Source organism: Osmerus mordax, chromosome 20 (assembly GCF_038355195.1).
Source record: "Osmerus mordax isolate fOsmMor3 chromosome 20, fOsmMor3.pri, whole genome shotgun sequence".
Taxonomy (NCBI): domain Eukaryota; kingdom Metazoa; phylum Chordata; class Actinopteri; order Osmeriformes; family Osmeridae; genus Osmerus; species Osmerus mordax.
The window spans coordinates 7257816-7275868 of NC_090069.1; the positions used below are offsets into that span (position 1 = coordinate 7257816).

The 18053-nt window shown below is 41.6% G+C and overlaps 1 protein-coding gene across 3 annotated transcripts in view; it reads left to right on the forward strand.

Annotated features, from left to right (window-relative positions):
* The window catches only part of pam (peptidylglycine alpha-amidating monooxygenase), a 121696-nt gene that overhangs the window by 71982 nt on the left and 31661 nt on the right, over window positions 1-18053 (forward strand). For all 3 annotated transcript variants that reach the window (XM_067258741.1, XM_067258742.1, XM_067258740.1), the window contains 3 exons: window positions 7647-7776; window positions 9384-9500; window positions 9679-9751. In XM_067258741.1, coding sequence (XP_067114842.1) covers window positions 7647-7776; window positions 9384-9500; window positions 9679-9751 — 320 coding nt within the window. The remainder of the gene's footprint in view (window positions 1-7646; window positions 7777-9383; window positions 9501-9678; window positions 9752-18053) is intronic.

Below are 18053 nucleotides of genomic sequence, written 5' to 3' on the forward strand. Positions count from 1 at the left end.
ATTATATATGTGTGAAATGAGTTCCTGAAAGCATGTGCAAAGCGCTAAAACTTTGTCGCACTGAAATGTGGAGTTAGACCGAAGAACAGTTTCTCTTCCGTTTTCAGATCAGGCTTTAATGGGCGGAGCCAAAAAATGCCCTATCTACGTCATTTTGCCCCATCTACGTCAGATCACTGAATGGCTCCTCCTGCTGTACTGTTATTGTAGCTTACATCAGCTAGCTAGCTAGCTTCAGGATGTCTCCCACCACCCGCAATTGCCTCTTCCCTGAATGCAAGAACTCCAGCTGCGCTGCAACACCATTTAAGTTCCCTATTGATAATGAAAGGAAAAATAGGTGGATAGATTTTGTGAAGAGCCACGCTCATGGAAAGCTTCGGATAAACTCCAACAGCCGCCTCTGCGCCACTAACCGTTTCACAGCGGACAGTTTTAACATGGACCAGAGACAGACGGGGTTCACCAACACACGGCTTCTCTTGCAGCGCGGAGCCGTACCGAGCATCGCCCCCCCGGCCGTTCATCCTCCGGTCGCACCTGGACCATCCACCGCCGCCAGCAGATCATCACTCAGTTCTGTGTGCTTGTTATAATTATACTAGATAACTTTTCCAGAAGTATCTCTGCTATAATTAGTGCAAACCGCTACTACTCGGTATAGAATGATGGTATTTTGGTGAAATGGTAGCTAATGTGCTAGAAGTAGTTGGAGAGCTCACTGCCTGCTGTCTCTACTGTAAATGTTTACTCCTGTGTTACAGCTCAGGGGAATATTTCATTTATATGCATCTGTATGTTTCACTCATTGAACAAATAGGCTACATTCTAATTATATACTGTTTTGTTCGGCTTGACGTAGCGTCCATTATCTGGGTCGTAGGTAGCTTACTTGAGAGAGGCGGCGCCTTCCAGCGAGGGGGTGAGCTTCAGCTCCTTCAGGCGACACGCCCCCCCAGTCTCGAACAGAGAAGACTGCTAATTTTCTTACGATTTCAAAGCCTAATTTAACATACTTGTTGGTGTTTTTTTTCCATTCGAATTTGGATGGGTAGTTAATAACACATTATTCTGTGGTGTGGTGAACTTGAAACTCGTTTTTAATTCCACTTTACACGATCTTTAAGGAAAATCACAAAAATAAACCATCAAAGTCTGCAACCATAAATTTCTCAAGGTAACGTTAGCTAATATTCGCTAACAAATGTCAACATAAAACGCTGATGCAGTTTTAAATGAAGGTCATCGCAGGTTTCATCAAATATACGTTAAGATCAAGGACAGAACAATAACATCCAGAAATCAGCAAACTATATGGATAAACATTTTCAATTTCAAGTTTTTCAATTTATTGCAACAAACGTGCTCACGAACTTACCTTTAACTCCATCCGTAATATAATTCGCGATTTAGTATTTTTGACCCTCTGAACTTACCGTTGGACAGCCTGGGCATGAGATGGGAGGGCATGAGATGGGAGGGCATGAGACGGGAGGGCATGAGATGGGAGGCTGCAGGCTGCAGCCATACCCATCTCAGTAAATTGGCAATGGCTGACTGGCAGTCAGCGCTATCATCATTAAACAAGCTCATGTCCTGGCTCTACACCAGTCCTTTGGAGGATGAGTTAAGCTGCTTGGTACACTGATACTCTTATTAAATGAGATGTGACTGAATGCAATACCATGCCAATCACCAGCTTGTCGGGTATTTAAGAGACCAGATTGGACTTGTAGCCCTGGGAGACCAGTGGTCCCTTCATTACACTCCAGCGTGCTCCTCTTCCTTGAGGAGCCGAATGCATCATTTCCTGCCCGCAATTGGTCCCCTCTGTGCCCCAATGACATCATGCTGTACACAAGTACACAAGGTCACGCTAGCTCAGTTTCTGACAGCGTGTGCCAGCTACCAGCCTGAGCCCTGCCAAAACGAGCTGTAGCAACTACATTCCTAACAATAAAAACAAGGGTTAGAATGCTGGTAGCTTATCCAGCACATCCTGGATAGATTATTAAAAAAATGACTAAATGTAATTATACGTTCAATGTCACAAGGGCATTTGAGAACACTGGCCTCCAAATAGCAAATTCTCTGTTTCTTGTGGTTATCATAATTTGTTAATAAGCAATGTTTTTTGGGGGGAAGAAAACCTTTCCAAAATTGCAGATATCTGTTCCCCAACAAAAAACCCTCCCTTCTTGTCTGCCTTAACATGCACAAACAAAAGCTTAACATGAGTCATCAGCTAATTGGAATACACAAATGAAAACCATGCTTATGCCAGTTGCCAAGAGATGACCCTGAAGGGTTTTAAGCTTAAGTAAATAAAATTAAGTATTTAGCCAGAGTCGGTATAGGATTTATTGTTGAGCCCTTTTCTGCTTCATATCTGGAGCAAAGCTGTTGTCTTCCTGGGTGCTGTTTCAACAGACGTTGTTCAAAATTACACCATGCAGCTCCTGCAAATCCATATGCCAGTCTACTGTCTAATTGGTTTCTTGTTAGTGGGAACAGTTTGGAGAGTCATTTTCCCACTGTTTTTGTATTTTTATTTCTATTATTGCGGTCAGTTTGTGTTTACTGATTATTTCAGACTGTCTTTTTACAGTATATCTATGTCTTTAAAATTCCTACTCCTATATTGTCTGTCATAGACAACATAGACTAGATCTTTTCCCCCCGACTCCAAATAATCATTTTGCAACAGCACTTCTTTTTTTGACAGACTTACTAAAGCTCAGTTTGAGGTGGGTAATAATGTTTTAACCCACTTGGTCTGTCCACCCAGGCATGAAGGTAAACAATCCCCCTTTCGCTTTCACACCTTCACAATGACAAATGGTTTAATCCTGTTGCCATGGTTTCCAGTATGGGAGCAGCGACGTCCAGAACTAACAGGATGTCAAACATGTGTTGACTCCGCCTCTTTCCCTTTACAGTTGTTTTTCGAGTGCCACTGTTGCTGGGTTACGTTGCCAGTGCCGCCCCTACTTTCATATCTGTAGGATACACATTTGAGGCAACAGCTATGGGAAGAGGCATTAAGTGCACTTGAAATGCTGTTGAATAATACATTTGTGTAAAGGCACCAAAAGAGAGATTCATTTCCCTTAGTCTGTGCTTAGATCATTAAGCAGTAGTACAAACATGGAAACACAAACTGCACCATAGTAAAGCATCTGCTGTAGTCAATTTCAACCCTTCTCCCCCATTTCTCATCTTGCAGAGTTAATGAGGGTGTCGCTGCTTTTGTTCCTCCTTTGACATCAGACTCCTTTCCCTATTCCTTGGTTCTGCAATGCCGCCTCATCCGTATCTGTCTCATCTCCCATACTCTTTACCCTTCGCCTCTTGCTCATTTATATCTGTCACCCACTCGCTTTCTGTCTCCTCATTTTCTTTCACCCCATTCCTCTCATGCCTTTTTCTCCCCCTCCTCCCTCAGCTCTCCCCATATCTTCTTTCCTCCCTTTCTCTCTCCTTCCACCCTCCCTCTATCACTGTGACAACCTGAGCCTCTTATTATTGGGGCCTCTCCAGAGCACCCAGATTGGGACAGGTTGATAAATCTATAGCTATATTTGCTTTTTCTTGTTATTAGGACACAAATTCAGTGACTGTCATTCATGGCTCTTGCCGTTGTCTCTGTGTGTTTGTAGGGCCTGCCTCTGATGGATAGACTCAATAAATAAGGAGTACCAGCACTCGTATATCACAATGGGTGGGGAGCTCAAAAGTTGTGTGTGTGTGTCAGTGGCGAAAATCTGCTATCAATTTTGGGGGGGACACTTTATGACAATTTCTCAAGAGCAATTCCTGAGGGGGACACCAAAATTATTGCTGTAACACATAGCCTACATTGTAATATGTTAAATGTATATTATGAATATTATTTACATTGATTTATTGGGGGGACAAATCATATTTTTCCCAGGATGGAGGGGTCGTTTCCCCCCTGTCCCCCCTGGGATTTCCACCTATGGTGTGTGTATGTTTGAGAAAGGTTTTAGAGGTTATGTTGGGGTTGGCAGGTGTTTATTTAAGATGACTACTGGTATGGGATTAGTGTGGGCAGTGTGAAGCTTTTAAAAGCACTGGAAAGGAAATGAGACATTCATAATTTTTATTTTATTCATACTACTCTATAATCTTTTTATTAGTGCTAGACTGGTTCAATCAATCTATTATGGTGGGCTCAAGTGTCTTTTAGATACAGTGTTAGTCTGCCACTGAGGAGTCACTCCCATTGTGTTGCTGGGGTGTGAAGCACAGTTTTTTGGCTTTCAGATCTGACCTTTTCAAGCAGAGAGAGATTGTTTACACGCTCCTGCAGATGTACTGTAGCACTTCCCAGAATGCATAGAGCTCCCCATGAATTTCAACAGGTTTCTTGACACATTCACTTCACTTTGCATTAGCTCACACACTACAAGTGAAGGTGGCGCATTGCAGAAACAGCGCACGCAGTATTCGAACATACACTGAAAACTGTTGGGCAGTTTACATTGAAGGCTCATACTAAACCGTAGGTAATTTCATCATTATGGTCTTTAGAAATAGTAGTAGCTCAGTAAACAAAATCAAATTAGTATGGGACATGATGGATTTTTAACATTGTAATTTCATAGGATTTTACGCATGACATCATACCTCCCTGTGTCTTCAGCTAATGCCCTTCCCTTTTTCCAGCTGCGTGGCATCAATCCCAACACGGTGCACTTACATTTTCCCTTTCCACAGCTGTACTTACACAGCCCATCTTTCTCCCCTTTCTTTGCTTCTTCCTTCCTTCCCCTTTCCTTCCCTCCTTTTGTCTACCTCTGTCCTGTATGTGCAGGTGACTTCTATTCCCTTCTGTCCAAGTTCCTAGGCGAGAGCAAGGATGTAGTCCACGTACATAAGTATAACCCCAGCGAGGCCTTGAGAGCCCAGGCCGAACTGGTGGCTCAGATTGATAGCATAATGCAAAAGAAGGACCTGGGCTGGCCCAGTCCCAGGCTAGGCTTCGGGGACAGGGAGGATGCAATACTTGTGAGGGATAGAGTGCACAAGTTTCACCAGCTAGAGGCTACGGTCAGGCCGCCGGGAAGCAAGCTGGGAATACCAGCCTCTAACGCTGCCGCCACCGAGGCCGGCGCCCAAAAACAAGGTGGGTTTTTTGAGGGGGACTTTTGGTGATGTCAGAGACGGTGTATTTTTTATGTTGGTTTGATCTCTGGGGTGTCCTCTTAGATTTGTCTGTGCGCTGTCATTATAATTTTTGATTTAAAGCTTCATGTCCTCCCATCTCATTGCTGTCATTAATCAGCCAAATGGAGTGGTCAACACAGTAAACCAGGGATCGCATCATAAATGCTGGTGAGACCAAAGCCATGCCTCCTGTAGATGTACTATGAGGTACATTCATTGTTGCTCCTAAGAAAAAGGGAAGTGTTGCTCTGGCAGTGTAGCTGGGCCCCAGCAGAGCACAAGCCCAGTGGGGCATACATGTCCAGGTTTGGTGGAATCCCCAATGGTAATTTTGCTCAAAAGAGATGAATGAAGTTGAGTTTCCCACAAGCAGCTTATTTGTTTGTTCAAAAGATTCTTCCCAAGCGCCTAAAACGAAGCTCTCTGTTCAGCTCGGGACATCACCAGGAAAAATCAAGTATAACGTTTCAGTTCAGTAGCTTTCTGCTCGATTCCAATTGAGTTCCCTTTTTTGGGGGTCTTTTCTTTCAACCAGCTATTTTTAGGAAGCCCACAGTTATTACTTGCTCAACTCCAATCAAAATCAAATCTTGCATGACCAGGGGATGCATCCTAACGGGGGTGTTGGCCCAGCGGTATTGATCAGGTGTGGAAATGTATTTATGAACACAAGCATGTGTAAATGAATTACATTTAATGCATCTGCTGTATTGGGTGGCTGTTAAAAAGGCAGTTTTTTTGGTGCTGCTTTCTTCCAATTTCCTCACTTCATCTAGTGAATTATTCTAAGAGAAGCTCTCTACATTGTTTGTTGGAAGGCTGGCGCTTTCGTAGTGCCCTTGCGGGCCGGAAAAAACAAGGGAAGTCAGGACAGTTTGCAGGCAGAGTAGATGGGCTTAGTTTACACTAAGAATGAGTATTTGATTAGGCAGGCCTAATTGTTCCCTTCTATCAAGGAGTACATTTTGGATGTAGTTATTAGATAGTGGAAAAGGGCAACATGACTACATAAGCATCGTAATGAATCATTCATTGCTTGATTGTCAAAAATATTTGGGCTGTGTCAACGTTGCTTTCAATTCTATGGGAATAAATAAAACATCAAGAGCATAAAATATTTTTTTCCATGTGACGTGCTTGAATATTGGGCCCATTCAGTCCCTACAGTAGCCTTTTGTAGCCGTTCTCCAACAACAACAAAAAACCTATATTTTCTATCATTGATCCATTTCAAGAAAGTGAAAAACATCTCTCTTTTGCTCAATCAATAGTTTGTCAGTTTCAATTCTTAACATATTACGTAAAACTGGTTAAACACTTTGCCAGATTTAGCCATTACGCCATTTACGATGAGGCCATGGGTGTTCATTATTTCATTTGCTGAAAATTATTGAACTTATTTGTGATTGCTTTAGAACATACTCCAAAATCTTGTTAATGTGATTACATGCAGAATTACATGTACATTTAGTCATTTAGCAGAGTGTACCTCAATTCTTGTAATCAAAAGGTCAATCAAGCTAGTGTTGCAAGCCATTTTCTTAACAAAATGCTAACATCTGACTCATGCTTAGCATAGGTTTTGCCACTTTATAAGTTAGAATTTAGTGAGTCAGCTGTTAATGAAATGCATTGTTCGAGTTTATTTTAGTAAAGAATTGTATATTTGGTTGGAGAATTTTTGCTCTAATGTTTATGCTATAAACCACAATGAAACAAATTTTTTGTTGATCCCTTCAATCAGTGCTCAGACAAACAGTTATGATCATGGGTCTATTACAATACTCTCCATGACCTATTAATCAATATACCTACACATAGTTTCACCACTCATAGCTTTCTAAACATTTGCCTCAAGGCTTTTTGTCTTCTAATGAACTCTGAGATGACAACACCATCACCGCATAGTTCACCCTGAGGGAAAAAATGCAGGAAGATACACATTACCAGCTAAATGTCAATTGACTTCTGAATAACTCATCAATAAGATTCCATGCATACATTTGGGCATACATCCATTAACTCACAGCAAACTTTCTTTGACCTCTGTTATTTTACACTGTCATCTAAGGTGCAATCAGCTGTGCCAGCCACCCATCATATTTGCCATTTTGTCATTGAAACACGATTGCATCGATAGTGGGATTAAATGGTGTCTGAAAGGCGAGACAAACTGTTCCTGTTGTGATCATCTGTGTGAGCCAAATCCAAAATTTTTAGATTAGCAAGAAAAAAGTGGGTGATAAGAGAGCTAGATGTCATAGCAGTGAGACAGCTATTTTATTTACATTGCCCCATGATAGTGATCACCGCTGTGATCGCCTCTTTAATTATTTTACCCATTTCAAAAAACCATGTGACTTTTCAAAGCTGACAGCAGAATCTTGACTCACCTCCATTTTGTGTATGTGTGTATGTGTGTATGTGTGTGCTTGTTTTTGTATGCATGCGTGTAGGGTACCACCTGGAGGAGGTGATGGACTGGCCGGAAAACCCACTACAACTGGGTCAGGTGTCTGGTCTGGCCCTTGACTCAGATAATAACCTTGTCATCTTCCAAAGAGGAGACCATCAATGGGGTGTCAAGTAAGTAACTTAACAAAAGTGGTGTGCCAATGCAAATGTGTTGTTCTGTGAGGGTTACAATATGTCTATTTAGAAAGCGGGTTTGACGGGCAGTAATTACAACTAGCCTAAATCCTGAGTGCAGATCTTCTGTGAAAATGTAATGTTTTGGAGCATTGCCCCCTACTGGCTGTCAGCGATTGTATGAATGTTTTCTCTCTCTCATATCTTGCCATTCTTTAATTGGATGTACATTTAATAGACAGGTGAAAGATAAATCACAATTTTACTTTGTCTAGTGTGACCCTAGTGAATGACTCAGACATGAGAAACCACATCAGAGTATTTCAATATTTTTTTGTTGTTTTGCCATTCAATGTCAGTCTTACCTCAGGCCTGCTGTATAATGCATTCAGCCCCTGTAATGTAATAATGTCTGTGCAGTGTGAGTCTTTCAGGCTGTGTTTTAATTCTTGGCAACTTTATGCGCCGACTCGGTTTTACAGTTTTTTATTTTTGTTCAGAGAAACACTCTAGTTGGAGTCATTAATTTGAACTGACTCCTCCAGAGATCAGGATTTTACCCTGTCATTAGGCCCTGAAAATATTGTTTCTCCTCCTCCCAGTCAAATTTAGTTAGCTCCCCAGGTCCCTAGATTAGCAACAGCATTGCAGCCTATTTGGGCCTATGACTAAGAGAAGGCACTGGTAATATTTCAGAAGAGTAAGGCCTATTATTTGCTGAAATAATTTCTCTTTTTTTTGTAAGATGCTTGGCTTGGCATTTCAATACAAGTGGTTTGCAGCTAGTGTATGGAAAACATGTTTAGCTAGTTCGGTATTCCTATTTGGAAACTTTTATGAAATATTTCACATCTTAATTTAAAACCAAGTCATTGATCATACAAATCAGTCCCCTGTAATTTACAAGAGAAGAAACAATATTAACAGTTAACCTTCTGTGCTTTGGAGATTTACTGGTGCTTGCCTACAAGCAGAAGTAAATGAGAGGGGATGGTAATGAGCAAGGTCATTAAGTGAGTCAGGAAGTGTCCCTCTATATCATCTATCAGTATGAAATTAGGACTTAATTAGTCAAAGGGGTAAAGTTCAGGTTTTAGTACGAGCAATGTCCCTGTAGTATTAGAGTGCTGGATACTGCATACAGGGTTTTTTAGTTGTTTTTTTGCGGTTACTCAGGCAAAATGATTTATTATGCATAAGGCTCTTTTTTCATGTTGGATTGAGGTTCATTGGAAGGCTACTGGTAAAAGTGTCAGAAAACAAAGTCAGCTACACTTTGAAAAGACTAAATATATTACTATGCCAACAAGCATCTAAGCATTTGACACAATAAATACACAACAATTTTGTTATGTGTGACTACTTTCCCCTTCAGACTAATCATAAGATCATGACTGCACCTTATTGTTGTCATAGTTATTAGATTTTTGCAGGTTAGCTGTGCCACAAATCTTATTTTGATTCTGAGGTCCCTGTTACTTTCACAAAAGTGTGTGAACCTCACACACATTATCATAGATAAATATCCATCTTCCATCAAAACCTTAGACTTCTTAACATTGTTTGCCTGTGTATAGCAAATTCATGGCAGTCTTCTGTTGCAGCTCCTTTGACAACCAGGCCAGATACCAACAACGTTCCCTTGGTCCTATCCAACAATCCACCATTCTAGTCATAGATCCTGTCAAGGGCAATGTCCTCAAGGCCTCTGGACGAAACATGTAAGCACAAATGGGGCTTTCCCTGTGTTCTACAGAAGAGAGATGGTGACAGCTCTGAAATCAAACATGGGCTTTATTATTATTACACTATTAGTTTCTTTATTTTAAGAACACTGTGGCTCATTGTTTTCTTTAAGATCGGAAATTAAGGAGAATTTGCTGTTACTACCTTCCACAGATTTTACTTGCCTCATGGAATAACTACAGATGCACATAATAATTACTGGGTTACCGATGTGGCCCTTCATCAGGTAAGTTTCATGTTCATTGGCTGTTTTCATTGGCCTTTATGCCCTAAATGCATTTCCATTATGGAAGTGTTACAGAAGATGTAATGCTTGAAGAGAGAATAACTAACCTAGAACTAGAGGAGTACGAGGAGAAAAACAGTGCTAAATAAGTATTTAGCTGGTCGGCTCCATGACGCCAGGTAAGTAGGGCTTGTGAGACTGCTCACCAAAAGAACAAAAGGGAACCAAGTAGCCTCAACTTTCCTAGCCATTTAGCTACGGTACTAATGCTGAGGGCTCGCTGATATCGATGTCTGTCTTACTAGAACGTTGTGTCTATGCGTCGGTGCTAACGTGTGATGACGTTGTGACGTTAGGCTAGCACCCTTGTGAGTTCCCTTGTGCCACACAAGGCACTTAAGTTTTATTTTTTTTAATTCATGCCTAAACCGTACGTTCGCGGGAATACAAGCAATTCAATCGGGACTAAGACAAACATTTTGACGCCGACGTTGTCTATGTAGTGCAAATATTCAAGTTTTTTTAGGGGTGGGAAAATAATAATAATAACTAGAGGGTACAATTTATGGGGAAATTGTGGGGTGTCCTCTTGTATTTTTGTATGCCCTTCAGGCCCTTGCACACTGAGTCCGAAATACGTGTCCGAAATCTTCGCATGTTAAAAAATAAATACGACCTCACGTTATGTCAATCGCGCTTACACACTGCCTCCGAGACTTTTTCGCTTCCAGAGCCTGCGAATTTTGAGTCTGACGATTGCGGAAAAACGCATATGAAAATTTCGCACTCAGTGTGCAAGGGCTGAATCTAGTCGGAGCACAGCTGCCAGCTGTAGGTATATGCAAGTAGCAACTCTAGTGCTAAACTAGAGAGGGTACAATTTCTGGAGAAATTGTAGGGTGTGTGTTTATTTAGTGGGAAATGGCTAATTCAATAGAAGTTTGCTGGAAGCGCTCATTGTCAGTAACAATCTCTGTCTAGACCCCTGCGTGGAAAAGCTGACCCCGGTCAATTACGAGCAAGGTAGCTGCTGACAGCAGTGCTGTTGCTAGCCAAACGTCACTGAGGGAACTGTTTGAATGCGCCAGAAATTAAAAACTTTTCTTTTGACAGCCAAGTTTAGGCTGTGGCATTGAACGCACCACACAAGCTTGAGTTTAAATACATTTAATGTGACATGACTTACTGTACATGCAAGTCTTGAATTGCTTAAATGTATGATGCTCCTAGTATATCGACCACGGCACGATACGATACTTGCTGTGCAACAGTCTTACTAGCACATCTATGCACGTTGTCATGCGTCGTTACTAACGTGTGCTGACATTGTGACATAGGCTAGCACCGAGTTCCCTTTGTGCTCACAAGGCACTTTTTGCCACAAAAACGTTGTAACCTCCTAAACCGTGCAACAGAACGTAAATAAAAATACAAGCAACACAATCGCTAACAAGACGAACCTTTTGTCACCGATGTTGTCTATGTAGCTCAACTATTGAGGGATCCTTAGGGGTGGGAAAATAAATAATAATAATAACTAGAAACGGCTGTTCCTGCGAAACAGCAGTGAGAATGCTGAAAACCTGAATGGGGAGCTGACCATGCTAAAAAAAAGAAAATTGTGAAAATTTTGTAGAAAGTTATAAGCTGAAGTGCCTGAAAGGTATTTTTGAAAGGGGCTGGAGCTGGACGAAGGTATAAAACTACAGAAAAGAGAAGAAAAATGCAAAAAGAGAAATAATTCTGAAGAATTTGAAAATTTAGCAGAAAATGTCAAGTTTCAAAAGGCCTGAAATGTATGTTAGAAAGGACCTTCAGCAAGATGAAGGCAGAAAAGTACATAAAAGAGAAGACAAATGCTAAAGTACTGGCAGTTGGAAGGTACTGCTGTGAAAGGTATTTTTGAAAGGACCTGGAGCAAGATGAAGGCAGAAAACAGAAGAGAAGAAAAGAAGAAGAAAAATGCAAAACAATAAGAGCAAAAATTCTGAAAGATGAGCTGCAGGAAAATTTGAAAATTTTGCAGAAAACCAGTTGCTGAACGAATCTGGGTTGAACGAATTTGAAGGTAAAAGGACAACACTGGAATGACTTGAACTTGCTGGAAAAACCTAGCAACCGTTGGTCATTGGCAACAGACTGGCAACATTTCTAACCTAGAATCTAGGTTTCAGGTTCAAGACAGAGGAGAAACTAATCATGTGTGCCTACACACCCAGTCCTGTTCAGACATTTAATTTAAGATGACATCAAAATAATAATTCATAGTGCAGGGTTGCCAATGTTGTCGTTGTCCCTGGTGAGTTTTTTATACTTAAATAATAAGATCATGCTACATCTAAACAGCGGATCATTTCTTGCAAGTGTGTCGAAGTGGTATTTTTACAGACTGTATTAACACCGTAGGCTTGAATAATAACAGAAGGTGTGAAGCTAGAGAGAGGATGCAATGGAAAATTTCCTACATAAGCTAGATCTACTGCTTCAAATTGAAAACGGAGACCATCTTTTGATTAAAGACAAGTTCCTTAACCTCTGTTGTCAATATCGCCAATAAAAAGTAAATACTCTTCAGTTACGAAGGATTTGTTTGTAGCTAGGTAATGAATGATAGTTATTAGACCGTATGTGACCTGGTTTCGCCGTTCTATTAGCAGCCATGATGACAGTAGCATCACTAGAATGGCCATAACAAACAAAAGATCAAATATCGAATCTGTCCGCTGTTCTACATTGCCCACATAATTACGTTTATACCATGGTCTGGGTGAATACTCGATTCTGACTGGGTGCAGGGGTGTCTATTATCGGGTGATAACGGACACCTACGACGTAATTGCAGCAAAACTGTCTTTTCACCGTTCTAAATTATTCCGCTGGCTACATAGTATATGAGCCTGTACAAAGTGTCAGAAATAAGTATCCTCCGCATCGTCCATTATATGGTGATATAGGACACCTCGTCGGGCATTATCCCTTACATATTTCATTCCAAGACTGCCGAAACCATAGATATTCTTTGTGTGCGGTCAGAAATACAACTCCTTTGGCAGTTTCAAAAACGTTCATGGTGCGTGTCTGTTTGGTTGCCACGGTGATGGCGCAGCTGTGATAGCTAACGAGCTAGGCAGAGAGAAAAACGTATATTTACCTAGCATCCACACCTCAAACAAGTTGACCTAGACACAAAATTACACGTCCAATCAATAAAATGAGGATATTTTCCGAGACCTAAGACTCTGCCGAAACTAGAGATGTCCTTTATATGTCTGTGCGGTCAGAAATATGTCTCTACCGGCAGTTTCGAAATCGTCTTCCTTCTTGCTTTCTCTGACGGATTTTACCCACCTCTCCATTGAAGTTAGTGAGAGAATTTGAAAGGCTGCTCTCGCTTCAAGGCTAATAGCTGAAAATCTGTAAATGTGAGCTCTTTAGTAGTTACTTTGACTGAAAGAGGACAATTTTTCCTACATTTTAAGATATAACTTGTTTCTGTAAGTTAAACTATATGAAAGTTAGAGGAATTTGTTTGACAATTTCATTCATAAAAATCAAGAAGGAGCAAACATTTTAATGTATTTCAAACTGTAATAATTCAAAATTGGCTGAATATTTGAAAAAGCTGAATCATTTGTGAATAGCTGAATGTCTTGTGAACATTTTAAAGGTTGAATGGTGTCTCTAGCTGAAAGTATGCTGAAGTAGTTACGTTTGAAAGAGGAGAAAGCTTTTTAATGATTTGCCATTACTTTTAATGGGAGAATAATTTGCACAAAAACCCTAATATCTTAAAAGTATAAAAGTGAGAAATACCAAAAGACATAGCACACATCTCCTGAAGGAGCTGAACGTTTTGATACAAAAATTGTAGGAATCGGTGAAAGGATGCAGGACTAGTTAAAGGCCAAAAAACCAGCGGAAGAACTAAGAAGTTGAAAAACAATAGTGAGAATGCAGCATTCTCACAACTAGATTTCTGAATTCGTTGTTTTTAAATTGCTGAAAATAGGCTACAGAAATGAGAAAATACCCGAAAGCTAAAATGAATTTCAGAAATGTGTGAGTCACACAAAAGAGGCAGTGTGGAAGCTGAACTGCGTCATCTAACAAAGCTAAGTGCTTAAATACAATGCGGGAGAATAAGTTTGAACGTTGTGAAGCAATCGAAGAAATAGTTGAATTTCAAGAGGCAGTGTGGAAGCTGAACTGCATCATCTAACAAAGCTAAGAGCTTAAATAGCCTACAATGCGGGAGAAGCTGAAAGCTGAACTGTTAAACAGAAGAAGAAGTAGGCTAGCTAGTCATAATCAGAATCAGAATTTGGTTTATTCGCCATGTATGTTATACAAACACGGAATTTACTGTGGCAGGGAGGTGCAAAACACTAAACATATACAGATCTTAAATTAAGTAAAAGTACAAAAGCTTAACTATTTCTAAGAACTAAACAATCTAAGAATACAACAATTTAAATATAAAATAAAATATATATAAAAATAAGAATAATGAGCAGCGTGAATGGTCAACATAGTGCAATCGGATACTGAGATAAAGTGGCTTATGCACACTGAATTGCCATTAGATGGACTTATAATAGTTAAATAAGTGAATGAATGTCAATGGGAGTCCTTGGCCTTGTTGAAGAGGCCAGTAGCAGATGGAAAGAAACTGTTCTTATGGCGTGAGGTTTTGGTCCTGATGGACCGCAGCCTTCTGCTAGAGGGGAGTAGCTGGAACAGGGAGTGACCAGGGTGGGAGGGGTCGGCCACAATCTTCCTCGCACGCCTCAGGGTCCTCGAGGTGTGCAGGTCCTCGAGGGTAGGCAGATTGCAGCCGATCACCTTCTCAGCAGTGCGGATGATACGCTGCAGTCTGCTCTTGTCCTTGGCAGTGGCAGCAGCGTACCAGACGGTGATGGAAGAGGTGAGGATGGACTCAATGATGGCTGTGTAGAAGTGCACCATCATTGTCTTTGGCAGGTTGAATTTCTTCAGCTGCCGTAGGAAGTGCAGTTAGGTCCATAAGTATTTGGACATTGACACAATTTTCATCATTTTGGCTCTGTATACCACCACAATGGATTTGAAATGAAACAATCAAGATGTGCTTTAAGTGCAGACTTTCAGCTTTAATTTCAGGGTATTTACATCCAAATCAGGTGAACGGTGTAGGAATTACAACACATTTTATACGTGGCCCCCCCCTTTTTAAGGGACCAAACATAATTGGACAAACTAACATAATCATAAATCTAATTGTCACTTTTAATACTTGGTTGCAAATCCTTTGCAGTCAATGACAGCCTGAAGTCTGGAACCCATAGACATCACCAGACGCTGGGTTTCCTCCCTGGTGATGCTCTGCCAGGCCTCTACTGCAACTGTCTTCAGTTCCTGCTTGTTCTTGGGGCATTTTCCCTTCAGTTTTGTCTTTAGCAAGTGAAATGCATGCTCAATTGGATTTAGGTCAGGTGATTGACTTGGCCATTGCAGAACATTCCACTTCTTTGCCTTAAAAAACTCTTTGGTTGCTTTCGCAGTATGCTTCGGGTCATTGTCCATCTGCACTGTGAAGCGCCGTCCTATGAGTTCTGAAGCATTTGGCTGAATCTGAGCAGATAATATTGCCCGAAACACTTCAGAATTCATCCTACTGCTTTTGTCAGCAGTCACATCATCGATAAATACAAGGGAACCAGTTCCATTGGCAGCCGTACATGCCCACGCCATAACACTACCTCCACCATGCTTCACTGATGAGGTGGTATGCTTTGGATCATAAGCAGTTCCTTCCCTTCTCCATACTCTTCTCTTCCCATCATTCTGGTACAAGTTGATCTTGGTCTCATCTGTCCATAGGATGTTGTTCCAGAACTGTACAGGCTCTTTTAGATGTTTTTTGGCAAACTCTAATCTGGTCTTCCTGTTTTTGAGACTCACCAATGGTTTACATCTTGTGGTGAACCCTCTGTATTTACTCTGGTGAAGTCTTCTCTTAATTGTTGACTTTGACACAAATACGCCTACCTCCTGGAGAGTGTTCTTGATCTGGCCAACTGTTGTGAAGGGGTTTTTCTTCACCAGGGAAAGAATTCTTCTGTCATCCACCACAGTTCTGGGTTCTTTTCCGTGGTCAATTCTGAGTTGTTTTCCGTGGTCTTCCGGGTCTTTTGGTGTTGCTGAGCTCACCAGTGCGTTCTTTCTTTTTAAGAATGTACCAAACAGTTGATTTGGCCACACCTAATGTTTTTGCTATCTCTCTGATAGGTTTGTTTTGATTTTTCAGCCTAACGATGGCTTGCTTCACTGATGGTGACAGCTCTTTGGACTTCATATTGAGAGTTGACAGCAACAGATTCCAAACACAAATACCATACTTGAAATGAACTCTAGACCTTTTATCTGCTCCTTTTCAATGAAATAACGAACTCCCTTTATGAGGGAATAACATACACCTGGCCATGGAACAGCTGAGCAGCCAATTGTCCAATTACTTTTGGTCCCTTAAAAAGGGGGGGGCCACATACAAAATGTATTGTAATTCCTACACCGTTCACCTGATTTGGATGGAAATACCCTGAAATTAAAGCTGAAAGTCTGCACTTAAAGCACATCTTGATTGTTTCATTTCAAATCCACTGTGGTGGTATACAGAGCCAAAATGATGAAAATTGTGTCAATGTCCAAATACTTATGGACCTAACTGTACATCCTCTGTTGTTCTTTTTTGGTGAGGGAGCTAATGTTCAGTTCCCACTTGAGGTCCTGGGAGAGGATGGTGCCCAGGAAGCGGAAGGACTCCAGAGTGTTGACTGGGGAGTCGCACAGGGTGATGGGGATGAGTGGGGCTGTATTCTTCCTGAAGTCGACAACCATCTCCACTGTCTTAAGAGCATTGAGCTCCAAGTTGTTCTGGCTACACCAGGTCACCAGGTTGTCAGCTTCCCACCTATAGTCAGACTCATCCCCGTCAGAGATGAGCCCAATGAGGGTGGTGTCGTCCGCAAACTTCAGAAGTTTGACAGACGGATGACTGGAGGTGCAGCTGTTGGTGTACAGGGAGAAGAGCAGAGGGGAAAGGACGCAGCCCTGAGGAGATCCGGTGCTGATGGACCGGGAGTCAGAGACTTGTGTTCCCAGCTTAACGCACTGCTTCCTGTCAGACAGGAAGTCTGTGATCCACCTGCAGGTGGAGTCGGGCACGTTCAGCTGGGAGAGCTTGTTCTGAAGCAGGGCAGGGATGATGGTGTTGAAGGCAGAGCTGAAGTCCACAAACAGGATCCTGGCATAGGATGCTGGGGAGTCCAGGTGCTGTATGGTGAAGTGGAGGGCCATGTTAACGGCGTCATCCACAGATCTGTTGGCTCTGTAGGCAAACTGCAGTGGGTCCAGGAAAGGGTCTGTGATGGCTTTGAGGTGTGCCAGCACAAGGCACTCAAAAGACTTCATTACCACAGAGGTCAGGGCGACGGGTCTGTAGTCATTGAGTCCTGTTGGCCTTGGCCTTTGGCCATCATCCCTGTGCCTTGGCACAGGGATGATGGTGGAGGACTTGAGACAGGCTGGCACATGGCATGTCTCCAGGGAGGTGTTAAAGATGTAGGTGAACACCGGAGACAGCTGGTCAGCGCAGTGCAACAAGAATATTATAGTTTTAAAAGCTGGAATTATAGTTGGGGTAGTAATAGCTGTAGCCTATCATTGAGTGTGTTTACTCGGCTTTCTTAGTAGGATTCAATGTGTTGAGTGAATGAAACATACAGCAGTAGGGCCGATACAGGAAGACACGGCGACACTTTGTTGCAGAAGGATGATGGTGCAAGTTTTGTCCGTGGAGCATACAACGATTAATAAAAAGAATCATGTAGACGCGTTTATTGAGTAATCGCATAACTAATTACACATGTAAACGGAGTAATCGTATTATTGGCATAAACCGACAATTGCTAGTAATCGGGTTTCTCATGGTCAAGTAAACGCACTCAGTGGCGTAGTAGAATAAAACAGTTCCATTAGCAATAGTAGTAAAAGAGATATTAGCAGCAATTTACAAGAGTCACCTCTTGTAAATTGTATTAGGTTGAAATACTATCAAACTCTGTCTTGTGACTCCACTAATCAGGTAATACCAATCACCTGTGTGATAGACTGAGTGGTGCGTGTCTGTCATTGCCACGGTGATGGTGCAGCTATGATTGCTAACGCGCTGAGGGCAGAGAATAACAAAAATGTAGCTAGAATCCACACCTCAAACAAGTTAACCTAGACGCAAAACTATACGTCCAATCCAAAAAATACGGAT